The sequence below is a fragment of the Fistularia commersonii genome, chromosome 12 (genome assembly GCF_037954325.1).
Source record: "Fistularia commersonii isolate RoL2024-O1a breed Wild chromosome 12, RoL_Fcom_v1.0, whole genome shotgun sequence".
NCBI lineage: Eukaryota > Metazoa > Chordata > Actinopteri > Syngnathiformes > Fistulariidae > Fistularia > Fistularia commersonii.
Window position 1 is genome coordinate 12,841,272 of NC_141295.1, and position 18,499 is coordinate 12,859,770.

The 18,499-nt window shown below is 42.7% G+C and overlaps 1 protein-coding gene across 1 annotated transcript in view; it reads left to right on the forward strand.

The window, feature by feature from the left end:
- evi5l (ecotropic viral integration site 5 like) overlaps positions 1-18,212 on the forward strand; it is a 28,966-nt gene extending 10,754 nt beyond the window's left edge. The window contains exons 3-20 of the mRNA XM_086157171.1: positions 2,030-2,219; positions 5,396-5,620; positions 6,860-6,934; positions 7,092-7,217; positions 7,353-7,496; positions 7,594-7,683; positions 8,687-8,784; positions 8,959-9,019; positions 9,136-9,189; positions 9,825-9,857; positions 10,641-10,781; positions 13,408-13,524; positions 13,633-13,773; positions 13,872-14,048; positions 14,176-14,322; positions 14,596-14,691; positions 14,790-14,885; positions 17,683-18,212. Of these exons, the coding sequence (XP_086013297.1) occupies positions 2,030-2,219; positions 5,396-5,620; positions 6,860-6,934; positions 7,092-7,217; positions 7,353-7,496; positions 7,594-7,683; positions 8,687-8,784; positions 8,959-9,019; positions 9,136-9,189; positions 9,825-9,857; positions 10,641-10,781; positions 13,408-13,524; positions 13,633-13,773; positions 13,872-14,048; positions 14,176-14,322; positions 14,596-14,691; positions 14,790-14,885; positions 17,683-18,000 (2,329 nt within the window). The 3' untranslated portion in view covers positions 18,001-18,212. The remainder of the gene's footprint in view (positions 1-2,029; positions 2,220-5,395; positions 5,621-6,859; positions 6,935-7,091; positions 7,218-7,352; positions 7,497-7,593; positions 7,684-8,686; positions 8,785-8,958; positions 9,020-9,135; positions 9,190-9,824; positions 9,858-10,640; positions 10,782-13,407; positions 13,525-13,632; positions 13,774-13,871; positions 14,049-14,175; positions 14,323-14,595; positions 14,692-14,789; positions 14,886-17,682) is intronic.
- The last annotated feature ends 287 nt before the right edge of the window (positions 18,213-18,499 follow it).

Here is an 18,499-nt window from a genome sequence, read left to right on the forward strand (position 1 = left end):
AACTTTGCTGCGAACATAACAGCAAGAGATTGACTTGGGGCTACAATGCCCTGAACAACAGTTTAAATCCATGACATTAGCCTGCATCGAGGTCACCTCGGTCGCTTGTCGCTGCAACAAATAACTTTTCATTTCCACTTAAGTACCTCACCCTCAGCACACAGAATCAACTTTAAACAGGTTCTGTACTGAATCGCTTCAGAAAAGATTCCCTCAGGGACAATATCTTAAAAGTAATTGTACTCAAAAATGACTTTTCTATGCCATGGTGAGATTTTATCTCGTGCATGACAAACCAAATTTTCCACGGGATTTGACTTCAACCGTAGCTGTGTCATAAATGTTCTCGTCTCCTATTTCACTACACAACACAGTTGGGCTTGATTAAACTTTATTTAAAAGTGCTAGGGATTGATGGGAACAGTGGGGTGAGGACAATGGTAACAATGCAGGTGCATCTAGTAATGACATACACTGAAGGTTTCAAGTGTTAAGACGGAATTCAACACATTGGGTCAAGTGACACACCCTCATGGTTTAAAACCAGGTCACATCATCTCTGTTACCAGATTGCTCCATTAGTAACTCCAATGAATGCTCGAATTTGAAGCAAAAGATAGACTATTTAATTACATGCTGTAGTCTGTGAGGGTTTTTTTTTAACATTTTTCAAAACCTTAACAACCATGGAGCAAATGGTGATACTAAAATGGTCCAGAGATGTGGCTACATTTTTACAATTTTTTAATTTTGCAGTGGGTGACCGTCTGTCTAGACCAGTTGGGGTAGAAGGAGAGAGAAGGCCAGCAATAGAAAGCAAGAGTGAGACAGCAACAGAAAGCAATAGTGTGACAAAGCATGTGTGGGAGGGACGGGCAGAAATGATCTCATACTAATTATAACAGTAGCGCAAACCGTTACAGAGTTCAGGCTGACCTGATATGGTAATGGATTTAATATTCATAAAACAAAAAACAATGGGGGGCTCCTGGCAGTACCACTGCAGAGGATCAAGCTATTTCCCACCAGAATCTGCAAAACAAAAGCCTAGGGACTGTGGAGAACACAAGAGGTCACTATCACACCAATGAAGGGACATCGGTACAGACTGCAATGTAAGGGCAGTAATTGTCACAAACAGTTGTAGAGTGAACTGCCTTTCTTATTGTAAAGCTACACTGATGCTCAAGGGTCTGTTGCTCATTTTATATGATCTTAGAAATGTCATAGTTGAACAACAGCCATCCACACCTCTAGGGCATCCTCTCGGCTAAGCCTATTTCGTGTGTCAGGGTACCTCACCCCCTCTATGGGGAGCCCAAGGATGTTTCAACAGCAAAAAAAATCTAATCCCTTCAGCTTTTTGGGCCTCCTACCAGCTGGACATGCCTTAAGGTGTCCTTACCGGATGCCCTGAGCATGTTGCCTGACTTCTTTTGATGAGCAGTAGAGGGCATTCTACTCCCGAACTCCAGTAAAAATTAGTAGACTGGGCTCTACACCAGACTGTCCAGCTGCCAAGGCCTGCAACATCCCCTCTCAGGTCTTTTTCTATTCGGATCCTTATGTAGAATTTACCCATCTCAGGGATAAGATAAGATAAACTTTATTGATCCCCATAGGGGAAATTCTTTCCTCACAAGAGCGTAACAGTTATATGTCTCAATAAATAGAAATATAAATGTAAATGGACAGGCAATTAGAAGGCAAAAAATGGGCTGGATGCCAGTTGGCTGAGACCAACTACTAATGCATCCAACAACACATCTCTGCTGACACAAACTCACAAACCACTCCTTCACAAGGATTTCCTCAAGTAAAACGTAACACAAATGAATTGAAAGGTTCGTGTCTACCTAAGAGTGATAACATTCAAACTGCACCAGTGAAGATAATGACCACTTTATAAAAAATGTTATCTAAAGAAATCCAGAAAGCCCCCAGGGACTAAAAGTAAAAAAAAACTTATACAAACACGCCATTGGGTGTATTCTAATTTTTAATTTTTTTTTAACTTTACCCATCACAGGTTGCTGGAGGCCGACTCCAAGTCAATGCGCTCGATGACAGGCTCTCGACGCAATAGTGGCTCTTCGCTGGTGTCAAGCTCCTCGGCATCTTCTAACCTCTCCCACCTGGAAGAGGACACCTGGATCCTCTGGGGTCGCATTGTAAACGAGTGGGAAGAGTGGAGACGCAAGAAAGATAAACTCCTGAAGGTGGTATTTCATTTTTGGCTTCCAACGACGATGAGACTAGCAGGAAACCGCATGATAGGTGTTGCGATGAGGATCTTGTAAATATGCGTTCTTTGGAAATACTTTGAAATGAATACATCTGAAATTACAACACAATCAGATTTTATTATTTCATTGCCATTTCAGCATTAAGTTAGCATGATCTAGTTAACTTGGAACGATTATTTCAAAACACTTGGTGTACACACTAACCCACTGGTTTCAGCAGATTTTTTCTATGACACAGAAAAGAGAAGGGCTCGCACATTTAACCACTGTGTCTGACAGGGGATCGCTGACTACATGGTTTGTCAACCCAGCTAGTGCTACCTGAGTGCTTGAGCCATGTCCACGAGAGCGATATTTTAGAGGATAAACAAACATATGACAAACTGCTCGCTTTTGCAATTGTTTGCACCAGTCAAATTAGTCCATTATGGTTTCATCACCCCTCTCCCTGCCTCGCTGTTTGTCCTCACAGTTTTGTTTTACCCACTAATTCTTGTACTTTTTGTCTTCTGATGCTTTTTCCTGTGTCGTGGTTACTTTTTGTCATTTTGCTTTTGGCTAGCTATGATAGCTGTTGGGCCAGTAATTAATACTACCCAATTGTGTTCGTAGTCGGTTCAAAAATCTCCAAATCACGGGTAAAATCAGGCAGTGTGTCCTCAGCTTTTGGCAACATAAATCCTTTTGACTCATTGTACCTTTTAGTTTCTCTCTGGCATTCTCCACCTCACGTAGAATGCGTCACTGCTCTGTTTTATTCATGAGGTCACAGTGTGCATCTTTTTTAGCTCAGTGCGCCAGTGTGTCTGAGACAAGTAGTTCAGTGTTGTCTGTGAGAGCCCTAGGCTCCATTTTGCCGACATTTTCCAACGACTGGACAGACTCCATGTGCGAAACCTGTGTAATCTCAACCGCCGCTGCGTGGATACTGCATGAAATTAACCAAAGAGCTGGATTGTTTAAAGTAATTTTAAATCTCACATACACTCGGAATCCATGATGAAGACCACAGGCAAAACGGTAAACAGTTTACATGCTATTTACAAAATGCAGTAGGAAGTGCGGAAAACATTTTCTTAGAAAAAGGTCTTTACTTTAGTGACAGAAGCCATTTTGTTTTGATTAAAAACACATTCAGCAGTCTCCATAGCAATATTCCTGCTCTTGAGTAGCTATTGCTTTAGTCCCTGGATCAAATCTGCTTAACCCAAGATAACTGCCATTTGCACAGGATTTGCAAAATTATCATAATTTCAGAGTGAGATAGAGAAAGCCAACACAGAATTAGTGGCGTGAAATAAAATTTGAGCTGATCAGATTTGCAACTGCCAGATTCATTTACTTACTGTTTTAGTTGCAAATTACATCCCTTAAGGCGAGTAGGAGATGTCAACACAGATTTTCTCTTCTTGTCTGGTGAGAAAAACCTGTCGGCTACTTTTTTTTTTTTTACTGTCACTTTCGACGTGATTGGTGGCATTGCTAAGTAAGCAGCATCAGTGTACATTTTTTCTTTTCTTTTAATAAGTGTCCCTTTGGATCAGTATTAGGCTCCCAAAATGTCCTCAGTCCAATAGCCAAACTGATCAGCTCTGTTTAGAGTATCTTGAGATTCTTTTGCAATAACATGTGCTACTATTAATGATTTATTCATAGAGCGCATTGTTAACAGACGCTAGATACTTATTTACTCTCTACAAATTCTACTGTATGGTTATCAGACTCTAAGACACAGACAGCAGATGTTAAATGTTAGTTTATGGTGGCTGACAGAGATGCTGAATGATCTACTATTTGGCAAAAAGGTCGTGACAACACTGCTACATGGATAAAAGGCGCTCGAACACAGCTAACACAACATCCAGGGGGAGACATTTGAATAAACAGTCCCAATATAAGGCTATATAAGGTGATTGTTTGCGAATATAAAGTAATTGTGGACAATAAGCCCTGCTAAAAATGTGAACATACAGAGCATATGGATAATAAAGGAAATTAACTAACACATGAATATCAGATGCTACTAGAAAATATGTGTTTAGCTAACCGAACTGACCAGGAACAGAATATTGTACAGTGATGGATAGTTTTCAATGCAATGAGAAAGTATGTAAAATCTATTTATCTCATCCAGCAAAGTACATAAAGACACGGATGGCTAGTCATTTTTGGAACCCCAAAACCCAAATCTTTGGATACCCAAAGGTTATGCACAGATGAGAGCTTCCGTTGCAAAAGATGGCAGTGCCCCCAGGAGTATATTTGCAAAGTCCAAACGGGGTGTTGCAGCAGCACCATGCGCACATTAGACACTGTGAAAGGGCCACAAATAAGACTATCCCCCTCTCTGCCGCTGTCAACATGCAGTCGCTGCATTATTGTTGTTCGTCAGGTCCCCGCAGTCCTTAGCTAGTCACGTGACTGCTGCTGTGTACGGGGCCTGCAAGGACCTCCCAGGAGTCCTGCACTTGAGTTTCTCACAAAGTATGGAATGTCATGGCCAGAACAAATGTTTTTTTTTCGGTACCTCGAGAAAGCAAATTCCTCTGTTTTAAGAGTCTGCAGCCCCCCCATTCCCCCCATCCGATGCCATTTCTCCAGAAATTGCATTGTTATGTTGATTTATTTTGCTGTTCAAGGAAAAGTGCACCAACATTATGTAAATACAATGCACCTACACAAATGTCTCCTTCCTCTTGTCACTTGACTTTCCCTCTGTCCTCTGTGATAAAAAGAGAAAACCCAGGGGAAACAAGATTAATGACAGAAAGGATAGCAGCATGAGTCAGGGTAAAACAGGAAAACATACCAAAGTAATGGTGCGAGGGCTCTCAGTCATTCAGGTCATGGCCGATCATCATCAAATGAGAGGTGAAACGTCTTCTAGGAGGGAAACAAAGTCCAGCTGCCACAATGGGATTTGGCAGCGATATAAGAACCAACACTCTTTGTGAGATCAAAAAAGACCCTTGTTGTCATTGGCTTTTCATGATTCGTGTCTCTTACAATGACATTCTTGAATCAAATCATCCACATGTTCCATTTTTCTGATCTTTGCTCTGCAAGGGTTTAAAAATTGCATCCCTCTTCCTCTGTTCAAAGAGGCAGAATGTTCAGCATTTGATGCCGTTCCCCTCTGTTTCCTCCAGGAGTTGATCAGAAAGGGCATCCCGCATCATTTCCGCGCCATCGTCTGGCAGCTGCTGGGCAATGCCACTGACATGCCGGTGAAGAACCAGTACTCTGAACTGCTCAAAATGTCCTCCCCGTGCGAGAAACTTATCCGCAGAGACATCGCCCGCACCTACCCCGAGCACGAGTTCTTCAAAGGCCAGGACAGCCTGGGGCAGGAAGTCCTCTTCAATGTCATGAAGGTGAGCTTGCAGCATTCATGATGTCGGCCAGAACCTGTCAGTTTGATGTTTAAACCGGTGAAGAGATTGGACTTCTGTCCTCTGTAATAACACAGATTAATGAGAAATAGCTGGCTAATTTCTCACAATAATAATGATGTGTTTGTTTGTTTAGGTCCCTGTAACCACCGTGTCTGTTGCAATCCCATAATCCACCAGGGGTCCAAACAGATCTTTTGAAAACACATTTCAATACAGATGTGAAGAAATATATGTTTTTGCTTTATATAACTGCATGTCCAGAGTCACCCAGATGTTGCTTTTCATGTCAGTAGAAAAAATGTGATTAGGGTTATAAAAGTTGTTGCAGATGGTACCTCGAGTATTGCGAGAATCTTGCAACAGTTATCAAGTCAACCTCCTCAGCTTTCACATCAAGACATTTTGATGACTTAAGAATGTCATGTTTGCGTCTCTATTTCAAAGCCTCCTCTAAGAAATGTCAAGCGTAGCTTATGATGGTTATTTGCCAGTTTGTTGTAACCAAATGGACAAGTTCACCTGACAAATCTTGATGACTTGATTTTCAATGTGTGTTTTAGAAGATCAGAGAAGTTTGATTTAAATGAAGGGTAAGCGATGTCTGGATTGGAGACGGTGTAGCGTTGAAGAAAGGACAGGAGGCAGAGATGAAGATGTCTAGGTTCTCTTTAGGAGGAAGGAGGACAGATAGGAATGGGTGTTTGAGTCCATCAGAGGCCTCAGCACATGTCAGATGTTCTGGAGATAAAGTCAGATTGTGATGGTTTGGAGGTGGACAGAGGAGGGACAGCGAAGCACTGGTTAGAAGGACACTGAGCTCGGAACTGCCAGGTAGGAGGCCTTGAGGAGGAGATTTATGGATGGAGTGAAAGAAAACATGGCGTTAGTTGGTGGGAAAGTAGAGGATGCAGAGGGGAGGTGTAGCCAGAGGCAGATGATTGGCTCTGGTAAGATCAGCCAAAAAGAAACGGAAAAGAGAAGTGACAGTTTGATAGATAAAGGAACGGTCAGGCAAGCACTGGGACTTATTTCAGTATTCCTATTGACTGACACGCAGGATGAGTGTTTAGAAATGCTATAATTACAATAAGAATGAGTCTCTTAACTTGTTGTTCCCACCTCTCACGACCCGATCGTGACGCCAAAACCACATACAACAGCTGTGCCAGTTTTTGTAAATATAGAGCATAGTAAATTAAATTTATGTGTTTCTTTCAGGCATACTCTCTGGTGGATCGAGAAGTGGGTTACTGCCAAGGCAGCGCGTTCATTGTCGGCCTACTGCTTATGCAGGTACAAATTAATGAAAGAAAACGATGTGTAACAAGGGGGCAAAATGTCACTGTAGGGACAGGAACTGTAGTCAGTGCCAGTTGATTTCTCTGATAATTAATACTTCTACCGGCAAGGAGTGTCCTATTTACCCAGGAACTCTGTCACGGCTTCATAGATGCCAGAGGAGGAGGCGTTTTGTGTGTTTGTGCGCCTGATGCAAGAGTACCGCCTGAGAGAGCTATTCAAACCCAGCATGGCTGAACTGGGCCTCTGCATCTACCAGTTTGAGTATCTGCTTCAGGTAAGAACAGTGTGACAGACAGCGTTGCAGTTTGTGCACAACCACAGGGGGGCAGCAGATTGCAATTTATATTTTCCTCATAATATTGACTTCCCCAACGTATTCAGCATCTTTTTTTACTCTGTGAACCTTAAGGAGCAACTTCCAGAGCTCAACGTCCATTTCCGATCCCAGAGTTTCCACACATCCATGTACGCTTCATCCTGGTTTCTCACCCTCTTCCTCACCTTCCTCCCTTTGCCCGTTGCTACGCGCATCTTTGACATTTTCATGTATGAGGTGAGAGATATTTTGAAAGTCTGTTGCACACTCCTCTAAATGATCCGCTGTTTGAGCTAAAAATACCCATAAATGTGGAAATATGTGACCTGTGTAGGGCCTGGAGATAATCTTCCGTGTGGGCCTGGCTATCCTGCAGTACAACCAGACTGACCTCATTCAGCTGGACATGGAGGGTATGTCGCAGGTAAGCAGCAGGAGATGTGTGCTTCACGTCAGGAAATTTAATTGATGTTTAATTTTAGCCTTAGCAGTTAGAGATCAACAACTCAGCTTTAAAGTAAAAAGAGGACCTATTTATTAAAAGGTGCAGCAGTGCTATAAGCAGACTATAAAATTGAGGAATGCCTGTACACTTTTTGAATTTAATCTGTATTATTAAGTCTATATTACTTATCTTTTCACTTATTATTTTTTTCATTTCCATTATAATTATGTCTGTTTTATTTATTTTTCACTTATTTTTTATTTTTCACTTTTGTTGACTCCCAATATGTTGAATATGTGTAGCTGAAATAAAATGTTGTTGTTTTTTTTTTAAAATGAAAAGTTTCAAAAGAGGAAATGGTCCTTATTAAAACAAAGAAAAAGTTGTGCTGCCATCTTAGTATACTGAGCACAGGATAATATATATATTTATTGAATAATTACTTACAAATTACATTAAATGTATAGTAATTTCCCCTCAAGTGTATCTTCCTGAATTCATCAGCTCTAATATTAACAGGGGAGAAAACTAGCTCTGAAAATTTTGCATACTGCTTAAATTAACTGGAAACGGAATATGATTCAGTTTAATTGACACACAACTGGGGAATCATTCAAGGGGCTTCAGTTGGGATTTAATTCACCCATTTCTACAGTGGTAGGTGTTATGTTAGGTGGGTTATGAATTGTTGCTAATAGAGTATTCTAAATGGACTGATGCAATTTTTTGATTAAAATTATAGTATCTAAATACGAATTGACGCATTTCTGTACACTTTCATCGCTCTCTGCGGGCAGATACTCTGCTAAAACAGTGTTTGTATGTGTGTGACTCTTCATTAAATATGGATGAAAATCTTTGCACGACAGACGCTGCCTAATCCTGTGTGTGTGTGTGTGTGCGTGTGTGTGTGTGTGTGTGTGTGTGTGTGTCTGCATGCGTGCGTGTGTGTGCATGTCCGTGTCCGCTCTGCCACTACCAGCATTTCCAGAAGGTGATCCCTCACCAGTTTGACAGCTGTCCAGACAAGCTGATCCTTCGGGCCTATCAGGTCAAATACAACCCCAAAAGGATGAAGAAGTAAGAGTGCTAATTACTTGGAGACTTCAGATGGCCGGGGTCTTTGTAGATCTTTGGGATGTTATTCTGGTCTTAATCATCTTTTTTCCAGCAGATTTGTCAAACAAAAAAAAAAGAATTACTTTCTTTTTTACTTTTTGTTCTTGTTTTTCATTTTTCTCAACTTACTTTAAGACTTGAGAAAGAATACACCACAATCAAGAACAAAGAAATGGAGGAGCAAATTGAGATCAAGGTATTTTACGGAGTGTATTCATCTACACACAACACTATTGCAGTTTTTCACAAACAGAATTTGACATATAGGACAATTACTATGTGTCTCCCGTGTTCTAATCGCTTTTTTTTCAGAGGTTACGCACGGAAAACCGGCTGCTGAAGCAGAGGATTGAGACTCTGGAGAAGGTGAGAGCTGGTTTAGCCTCCAGTATTTTAGATACGCGCCAAGTGCCCTGTTCACTTAAATCAGAAAAAGGTCATTTGGATTTAATTTGTCGGCCCATGTTCAGAGTGGGCGGTTCCACGTGTGTACATATGTGTTTTGACTTGCAATTATGACTGTCGCTTTCTTGTAATTTCATCAGTCAATGTTTAGTTTTAAATTGACCATGTAACTGTGCATATTTTAAATATTGAGGTTTAAAAAACAAGTAAAAATGCTCCTCTGTGGGCACATGGGCACAAAAGCATCGGAGAAGGTGAATTTTTCTTTGGCTAGTTTTTGTCCCACTTCCCTTTTTTTTCTTGATCGTTGGATGATTAACAGTAATTGTAAACCAACATGTACTTGCTTGGCCGGCTATGTTTTTTTTAATCTTTCCTTCTGTGCAAAATTCCATCCACGGAGTGATCTCATTGCTGGCTCTTTATTTCCCTACCAACCTGTCTGTATTTGTCCATGATCCTGCGCTCTTCTTTTCTTTTTGGGGGGTTTCTGGGCTTCTGTTGTTACGTTCTCTCCCCTCTGGTGTCCCACTGTCTTTCACTCTTTTCATGTGTTTTCTTTCGTCCTCTTGTTTTATTCTTTGGTTGAACTGTAGGAGAGTGCCGCTCTGGCAGACAGACTGATACAGGTAGAGTACTATAAGCCACTTTCCAGCTCACCTCATTGTCCTCCATGCTTCTGACCCTTTCCTCCACCTTCTCTGCCTCCCTCCTCCTTAAAATCTGTCCCTATATTTTGCAGCCAAATAAGCATGAATGAATACTGTCTCTTATTCCCATTTGTCAAGTAAAAGACTTTACCCCGGTTGCATGTTGTTTATCCATCTAGGAAATGCTAATGTATAATATCTGCATGTGGCATGCTAAAATATTACATTTCCATACAGTTTATCTAAATGTATCTGCTTTGTTTTTCTGAGCGTTAGGGATAGCATGTGAAATTAAAGAAGCCACGAGTGTGGCCCCGTTTAAAACTAATAGACACTGTATACCAACCAGGGCCTCTTACTAATTTAGGACTGTCTCAGCGAGAAGTGGGTAGGCTGTTACTTTTAGATTTTTGGCTTTTTTAGTGGAAAAACAAGATGATGAAATGTCACTAGGTTTTGTTACAAAACTCAGTGCTGTTTCTCAGTCGCCACCGATTCTACTAAGCCACATATCTTGACATTTAACACACTATATCCATGTCCTCTTGACTCTCTGCAGAAAAGCAAAATACAGCAATAACAGTCAAATCCTTTTTTATGAAGATTGAAAAACCTGCCATTTAACGAAGAGCCCACCCCCTCCCCCAGCATGATAATGTCCTGTGTCATTTACTCCGCAGTGCTGCGTGTGTGTGTGCACACGCGTTCAGCATTTTAATGTTTAAACTCGCCAAGCTCCTGACCCGCATCCTGCTGTTCCAGGGTCAGGTGACCAGGGCGCAGGAGGCAGAGGAGAACTATGTGATTAAGCGCGAGCTGGCAGTGGTGAGGCAGCAGTGCAACACGGCCAGCGAGAACCTAGAGAAAGCACAAGACACCATCAGAGAGCTGCAGCAGCAGAGGGTAAATATCAAGCCCAGAAATGTGTGTTACCCTAGTACATTTTCGGACCCTTTCAAACTGCCTGCTGGCGAATTTGCTGCTTAGCCTCACTCTGCCAATTGTTTAAAAAAGGATTTTTGCGGGAATACGTGCACAGATTGTTCTGCTGCTGATCCGCCAGTCAGAGTAAGACAACTGAAGGAGTGAAACAGCAGAGACGGTTCCTCCCAGACAGAGGTGTAGTTTGGCTCATGTTGGGCCTCTCATCCGCTGGCATAATGCTTAGGTTGTCTCGCCCCGTCTAGAAAGGAAGCTGTCTTACACGTATCTTTTTTTTTTTTTTTTTTAACCAAAATCTGTGGGTCAAATTAGATCAGTTCAATGACCTTATTTCAGCATCGACGTGCCCACAGCTTCAGATAAACGCTGAACCCACAACCTGTGAAATGTCCCAGAAACATCCTTTTTTTTTTTTTTTTTAAACTTTGTGTCGTGTGAATCTAATATTATTCACCCAGGACAGTTCTGGCGGAGAAATGAATTGAGTCACATTCTCCAAAATATTCTCTTCTTACTGTAAACAGATTAGCATGCTAAGCATCCAGGCTTTTCTGTGAGAACTGTTCTATTTCTCTTAATGAGACACAGAGTTAAGTTTCAAAATAAGTGTAATCTGTCTGTAGTGTGCAACCGCATTATTTCAAGTTATCTAATTCTTTTCATGAGATTATATTTCCCACCGAGACAAAACTGTAATTCATTCCATGATTGAGCTCGTAACTCAATTTGCTCTTATGTCAAATTCAATTTCCCCATTGACATTAATTGAAAAATGATTGATCCATTTCAGCCCCCCTGTTTTGTCACATGTCTTTAAATAAAAAAAAATTAATTAACAAATAGCAATTCATATATAAAAAATACATAATAAAGAAGAAATTAACCGGTTCTATTAAGCGTATTTACATTGAAGACTGGACGAAGACTCGGGCAGCAGAGATGGGGGACGCTGGGGGATTTTTTTTATTTGAAACTCTTATCATACATGTGTCAAACTCAAGCCCCGCTGGCCAAATGTGGCCCACCGCATTATTTTATGTGGCCCGCAAATGCGTCTTAAAAGGTCTGATTGTCCGAAGTCAAATGTGTGCATTGACCATAAACTACGTTTATTGAGAAATGCAAACGATTCCGAAATGTCCTGGAAGAGAAAAATTGATGCAGAAGGCTCTCAAGAAAGATGGGAAGGCGAATACATGAATTCATGTTTGTGCTTCAAGGAGAAAAAGCGGTATGTCTTTTGTGTTATGAGGCAGCATCGGTTGTCAGAGTACAATCTACATTGGCATTTTGGCACCAAACACAAAGCGAAGTATACCAATGTTAGCCCTCCTAAAAAACAACAAATTCTCCAAGAATTAAAAGCCAAACTACGATAGCAGCAGAATGTGTTCACGAAAGTTGCATCCAAAAACACTGCAGCAGTGAAAGCTAGCTTTGTAACAGAGCAACTAGTAAACAATTTTTTTTACATCTATGCAAATACCTATTTAACGTTTTGGATTTGCATGTGTAATAAATTCCGAGTTATTTAACATTAAGGAGTACTTATATTTATTTTACAGTAGATTTTAGTTACATTTAGTTACATATATACCAGTACATGTGGCCCTTTGACGACAACCATCATGCTGATGTGGCCCTTGATTAAAATGAGTTTGACACCCCTGCTCTATCGCTTAACTTAACTTACTAGTTACACACTTAATGTTACAATGTATTGCTAAATTTAACTTGGACACTTTGCTACATTTTAACGCTAAACTTAATTTATCAAAGGAGGCTATACCAGTCCTCTCTTTAAAAGTATCAGACATCGTCGTCCATTGACGTTCCCACCGTCTGCTGCAGCACATACCACAAAATGTGTCATGCCTTCTCACAGATGATGCTCTCCATCTCGGTATCTCACCGACACTAATTTCTCCGTCTCTTCACACACACCTCACTTATATTATTCATAGTTTCCCTTGGCCACATAGTGGCGAGCAGCGTGCCTGACTGTTTTTAAACACAACTTCACAGACAGCGGCGGCCATGTCTGTGTCAAAACAACTCATATCATAAAGCAAAAATCCACTGAGCGATAGTTCTTATTTTGGAAAGTCAACGCACTCATAAGTCGAGGGTCTGCACATTATCTTGGTTTGGTGAACTTAAATTTTCCCACTGATTTCCATCGGTAAAGGTGAAGTTAAAGGTGAAAGGACCTGGTTTGTATCTCACAATATGAGAACGTTAAGTTTTGATTTGACTGAAAATCCTAGGAAATTATTTGAAGCCAAAGCCTAGGAGTCAAATGTATTGATCGTATTACAAGCTTGCTCCTTTTTTTACCCTCTAAAAAGAATCAAGGGGTATCTAAGGTCCATTGCCATCTTACTTTTCTACAGAATACTGATTTTGACATGCGGCCAATTGGTAATGGAAAGACGGTTTCGGCATTTTGTGTCACAGATGCCACAGCCAGTGATACTCCTCAACGAGCTTCACTTCCTGTCAAGGCCGCCATTCACACAACCTGCACGTCAAAGCTGGTACAAATGTCCCGGGCTACACCCGTGTTAACACCCAATGCTTGTTTCAGTACACAGAGCAGTTTGTGACTGGTCTACAGACCCAACTGGAGCAGTCCAGACTGCGCGAAGCAGAGCTTCTTGGAGCACTAAAAGAAATGCAGGACAAGGTGCTGGATCTCGAGAAGGTGAGCCAACATACGGAGGAGGTCGGGAGTGGCTCTGCAATCATTCCATGTCGAGATTTATCGTATTTATTTATAACACACCCGTTCCGAAATGTTATTACCATCCAGAGGAGCAGTTGTTTGCCCGACGAAAACAACATGGCCGCTCTGCAGGAGGAGGTGAAGCAGATGAAGCTGAGAGAGCTGGAGACACTGCGCTCATTCAGGGAGATGCAGGACTCCGTCACCGAGCTTAACCAGCGCTGGCAGGTAAGACACAGACCCACTGAAATAGTTTACTTTCCCCTAAATTGCTTGTGTTCCGTCACCGCAAGGTAGTTCTACCTTCTCCATCGGTGTGTCGGCAGCATCACATGTCCCGCGGAGGGGGCACCGGCAGCAGCAGCGGCCACTGGAAGGAGTCTCCGAAGAAGAACACCATGAACGAGCTGCAAGATAAACTGATGACGGTGAGGCTGAGGGAGGCGCAGGCCCAGGCTGAGCTGCGAGAGGTCAAACTGAAAGCCTTGCAACTGGAGAGTCAGGTAAGTCCTGTAAACGTGAAGTTTCTTACGAATCGCATCCTAAATGGAAACAAAAGCGATCATCGTCGTCCCCTTAAGAAGCTCCAAACGTTGTGCAGCGTTTGCAATCCCACCCAATCTCTTCCAGAACCAGATCCACAGCAAGCTGATTGGTCGCCACGAGCAGGAGCGCTCTGCCCTGCAAGACCGGCTGCAGATGCTGGCCAACCAGAACAAAGCTCTCCAGGCGCAGCTGAGCGAGATGAAGCGGAAGCAGGCGGAGTCCGACTGCAAGGTGGGGATGGAGGCCACGGAAGGATCAGGCACAGCTTTATCGGGGACAAAGATGGGAATGGGGCGGCGAAACGGACTAACGGGATACAAAAATGGAAGAAAGAGTAGCAAGGAGAGTGGAATTAGGCAATTCTTTGTCCAGAATTAAATATTTCAAACTTGACGGCCAGAATTGACCGCGTGCATGGATGCATTGATTCACATCCAGGAAATAGTGGCGATGATGTGGTTGAAGTCCTTAGTGACGGCCAGCGTTGTTTTCTCTCTGTCTCAGAGTAAAGAAGAGGTTATGGCTGCTCGACTGAGAGAGGCAGACAGCATGGCTGCCATGGCCGAACTCAGGCAGAGAATTGCTGAGCTGGAGATACAGGTGTGTTTCGTAGGCCTTGACCTTGAACGTCAAGAGATAAAGGCGTTCAAATCTTTGGCTGAGATTTCTCATGTGATTCTGGTTTGTGTGTGTTTCAGAAGGAGGAAGGGTTGATCCAGGGCCAGCTGAACCATTCAGACTCAAGACAGTACATCACTCAGCTCCGGGACCAGATTGCTGAGCTCAAGAATGAGGTGCGATCATGCAGGCGCACACAAGAATGCGTGTAAATTTTGCACTACACACTAATCAATACACACAATCGTAAGTCTAAACAAATGCAAGAAGTGAAATTATTTACATTTGAAGATAACAGTTCATAATCCCAGATGGTAAGCAACTCATATTACAGGTGGTAGCATAACCTTGTGTGTTTGTGTTTGTGTTTGTGTGTGTGTGTGTGTGTGTGTGTGTGTGTGTGTGTGTGTGTGTGTGTGTGTGTGTGTGTGTGTGTGTGTGTGTGTGTGTGTGTGTGTGTGTGTGTGTGTGTGTGTGTGTTTTTTTTATTTATTTTTTGATAAAAATGTATAGTATTTATTCTATATTACAAACCACTCCAATGACCAATGACTTTATTCATCTTGGCCCCTACTGAGCAAATAGCGAGAGGAGAGTCTGTTTATACATGCACGTTGCTACCCTGCTCCGTTCTAACCACGACAGACAGAGACCAAGACCGTCGTCTACATGCAGCCTCGCAGCAGATACCACTTCCACCCTTGAGTGCTCCCGCTTGATGTCAGTGTTTTGTTCCTTTTTTTTTTTTTTCTGCGTGATGGAAGACCACTGCCTCTTCCTGACACACGCAAACACAGTCTCACCGTTTGCATGAACACAAATTCATGAAATTTTGAAAAAGTCAAGAGGGCCCAGAGTAATCTGTGCGTGACATGAACGAAGCCACAGACGAGCAACTTCTGTGCCCGTATTTAAATTCCCCTCTCTGGTGTGTTTGGGCTGAGAAACAGTCATATTGTCCTCAACAAATCTCACACTCAACAATGTTGTCACGTTAGTCTGGGATTGTTCATTCAGAGAGAGGCAGCGCATGACTCAGTGTGAAGCGTTTCACACTCCAGAAGATCTGGTGTGATGTGACCGACTTGACCTTTACTTCTCCGCTGCCCGTTTTTTCTCAACCCCCCCTTTTTTGATCAAAGCAGCGGTTTTGGAAATGAGTCTGAAACCCCGTGTCAGTCTAGACAGACAAGTGCACAACTATTTCGAGAAATCTCAGTATCCACTTTGAAGCCCTCGCCAAGTTTAGACAGCTTTTTGCGGGGGCCGATACAGCAAAGACTGTTTAGAGTAAACCTGTCAAACTGTCCAATTCAGCTTAGGGTTAATAGTTTTGCATCGCCAAACTGATTTCTTGGCACTAAAATTACAAGAGTTGTCAACTGACTTTGCTTTACAGTACTGGCATTTTCAGACAGTTAAAATTTCCATTGGTTAACCACTAGTTTGCTATCTGCCACTTCTTTCGCTAGTCTGGAGTGTGCGGGGCGGGTTGGGGGTGAGGAGGTGGGGGGGCGGTTGGTCTATCTGTTTCATGACTCAATTCTAGTTGCAGAAAAAAAAAAAACCCTAAGGGCATGCACAGAAAGTCCGACCACATGCAAAAACCTACATAGTCTCAGAATTGCATTTCACCCAGCTGCAACAGAGCTGTGTTACTCACGCCAGCTGTCACTGTCAGATTTAATTTTTAATGACAGACGTGGAAAAAATGGCTTGTCGCGTGCTACCTCGCTAGTGATATTTTGAAATTCACCTGAGAAACCCCTGCAGAGTTTCAAAACATCAAAAACCTCCCCCTCACGCAGCTGAGTAATACCGGCTGTATTACAGGGTTTCAGTGGAAATAAGATGCAGGGTTTCGCCATGGCGGCCAGGAGAGTAGACCAATAACTCCTGAACTCCTTGACAAACCACACTCATCCTCTTCCTTTCTTTCATCATTTATTGATTTGTTTTATTTTATTTCACTCTTGTTTAACTCTCAATTGTATATTCATGATATTGACCTAAAAGGGTCATTAAAATAGTCCTTATTTTTTTGTAATCCATTTACTCCTATTATTGTGCGGCTGCATCAGTATGCACGAGCACAACATTAAAAATAATTTAATTCTATGAAGAGCTGCCTTGGAAAGTCACCACAGAACTGTTTGTATTTAAAAAGTCCAATCAAGAGTACAGTAGAGCCTTGGCTTACAAACGCCCCTAATCACAAACCATTTGGCCTAAAAAAACAGAGTTTTCAGTCAAATTTGGAATCAAACAAACCAACTCGTAGGCTTTCCACATTGTGGCAGTCGTTCATGCTACCCTGCTTTGTTTACATCGTTCATCGTTGTGTTTTCCTGTGATGCTTTTTTTTTGTGCTTTTTTCCAATCAATTAGCCCTCAGTATGGCTCCCAAAAAGTTAAAAGTGCTCATGTTAGTGGGTTTAAGAAGAAGTTAAGAAGTCGACATGAAGAAAGAAATAATAGCTCGTGCTCGTGTTACAGATCTCACCAAGGCACGACATGGCTAAGTCAACCATCTGTACGATTCTGAAGACAAAGATCCACTACAGACTGTTGATGTGGCTAAAGGGGCGACTACGTTAACAAAGCGAAGGTCTTAAGTCTTAGAAGAAGTAGAAAAGTGATAGTTTGGTTGAATGAAAGACATCTTGTTGGAGATATGTTCGCGAGGGTTTCGATTGCAAGAAGAGAAAGAACACCACAAACACAGTAATAATTGAGGTTATCTTAAATTACTTTCTGTATTTTACCCACAAATATACCCATTAAAAAGAATAGTGTACATTTTTGGGGCTGTAGAATTGGGAAAAAATTGATTCGGTTCGCAAACTGAGTCAAATAGCTAACTAAATTTGTAAGCCAAGGTCTCACTGTACCATATCTTCATCCATTTTGTGAAAGGCACAGGCCTTGTTCCAGAAAATGTTGCTTTACTAAACCCCGCGTCTCCGTCCTCAGATCCGACTGTTGCGAGGGCAGAAGGCGGCCCCTGGCTCCAGGGTCGGCAGTGGCGGCGGCAGCACTAACTACCCGGATCTGTGTCTGACGAGCCCGGCCTCTGGCGAGGGTGACTACCTGAGCTCGGACGACGACCTCCTCCCCAGCCCCCTGCCTCCAAACTCCCTCTACCCCGCGATGACCACGCCTTGCCACCAGTCCACCCGCCTGGACAGTGAGGGCAGCACTGACAGCGAGGCGGACGAGCGGGTGCGGATACACCCCGACCCGCAGCAGCTGTACGGCAGCATGGTATGCACCGAGGCGCTGGATAACTGAGAGCCTAACTGGACCTCCGCCACCGCAGACCAGAACTCCTGTCCTCCTCAGCCTCTCCTGTGTTTACCTTCTACTTGATCTGGCGCAGTGGCGCCGAACAGACCTCTTACCATGAAAAGACCTCTTACCATCCTCACTGTCGTCATCCTTGTCTCCAGTACTTTGGATCCTGTCGTCCTCTCCTCCCTAGCCCTCCAACCCCTCCTACGCAAACGAAGCGCCCGTGTAATGCTCCCTTCCCTGTGTGTATCAGTGCCGGAAGGAATAGCAGATCTGACTCAAACAGAAACTGAAACGAAAACAATAAAAAGACTTTCGTTGCTGCTCTCGTGCTCAACTCTGGACGGACCTGAGCCTTTGACCACAGAGAGGAAAAAGATGGGCGTACAGACTGAAGATACCCCCCCCCCTTCCTAGAAATGGAGTGTCGGTCCCTTGACGTACCATGCGATGGGCGCTGCACTTGTATGACTCCACACTCCATCATCACCTCCGTCCT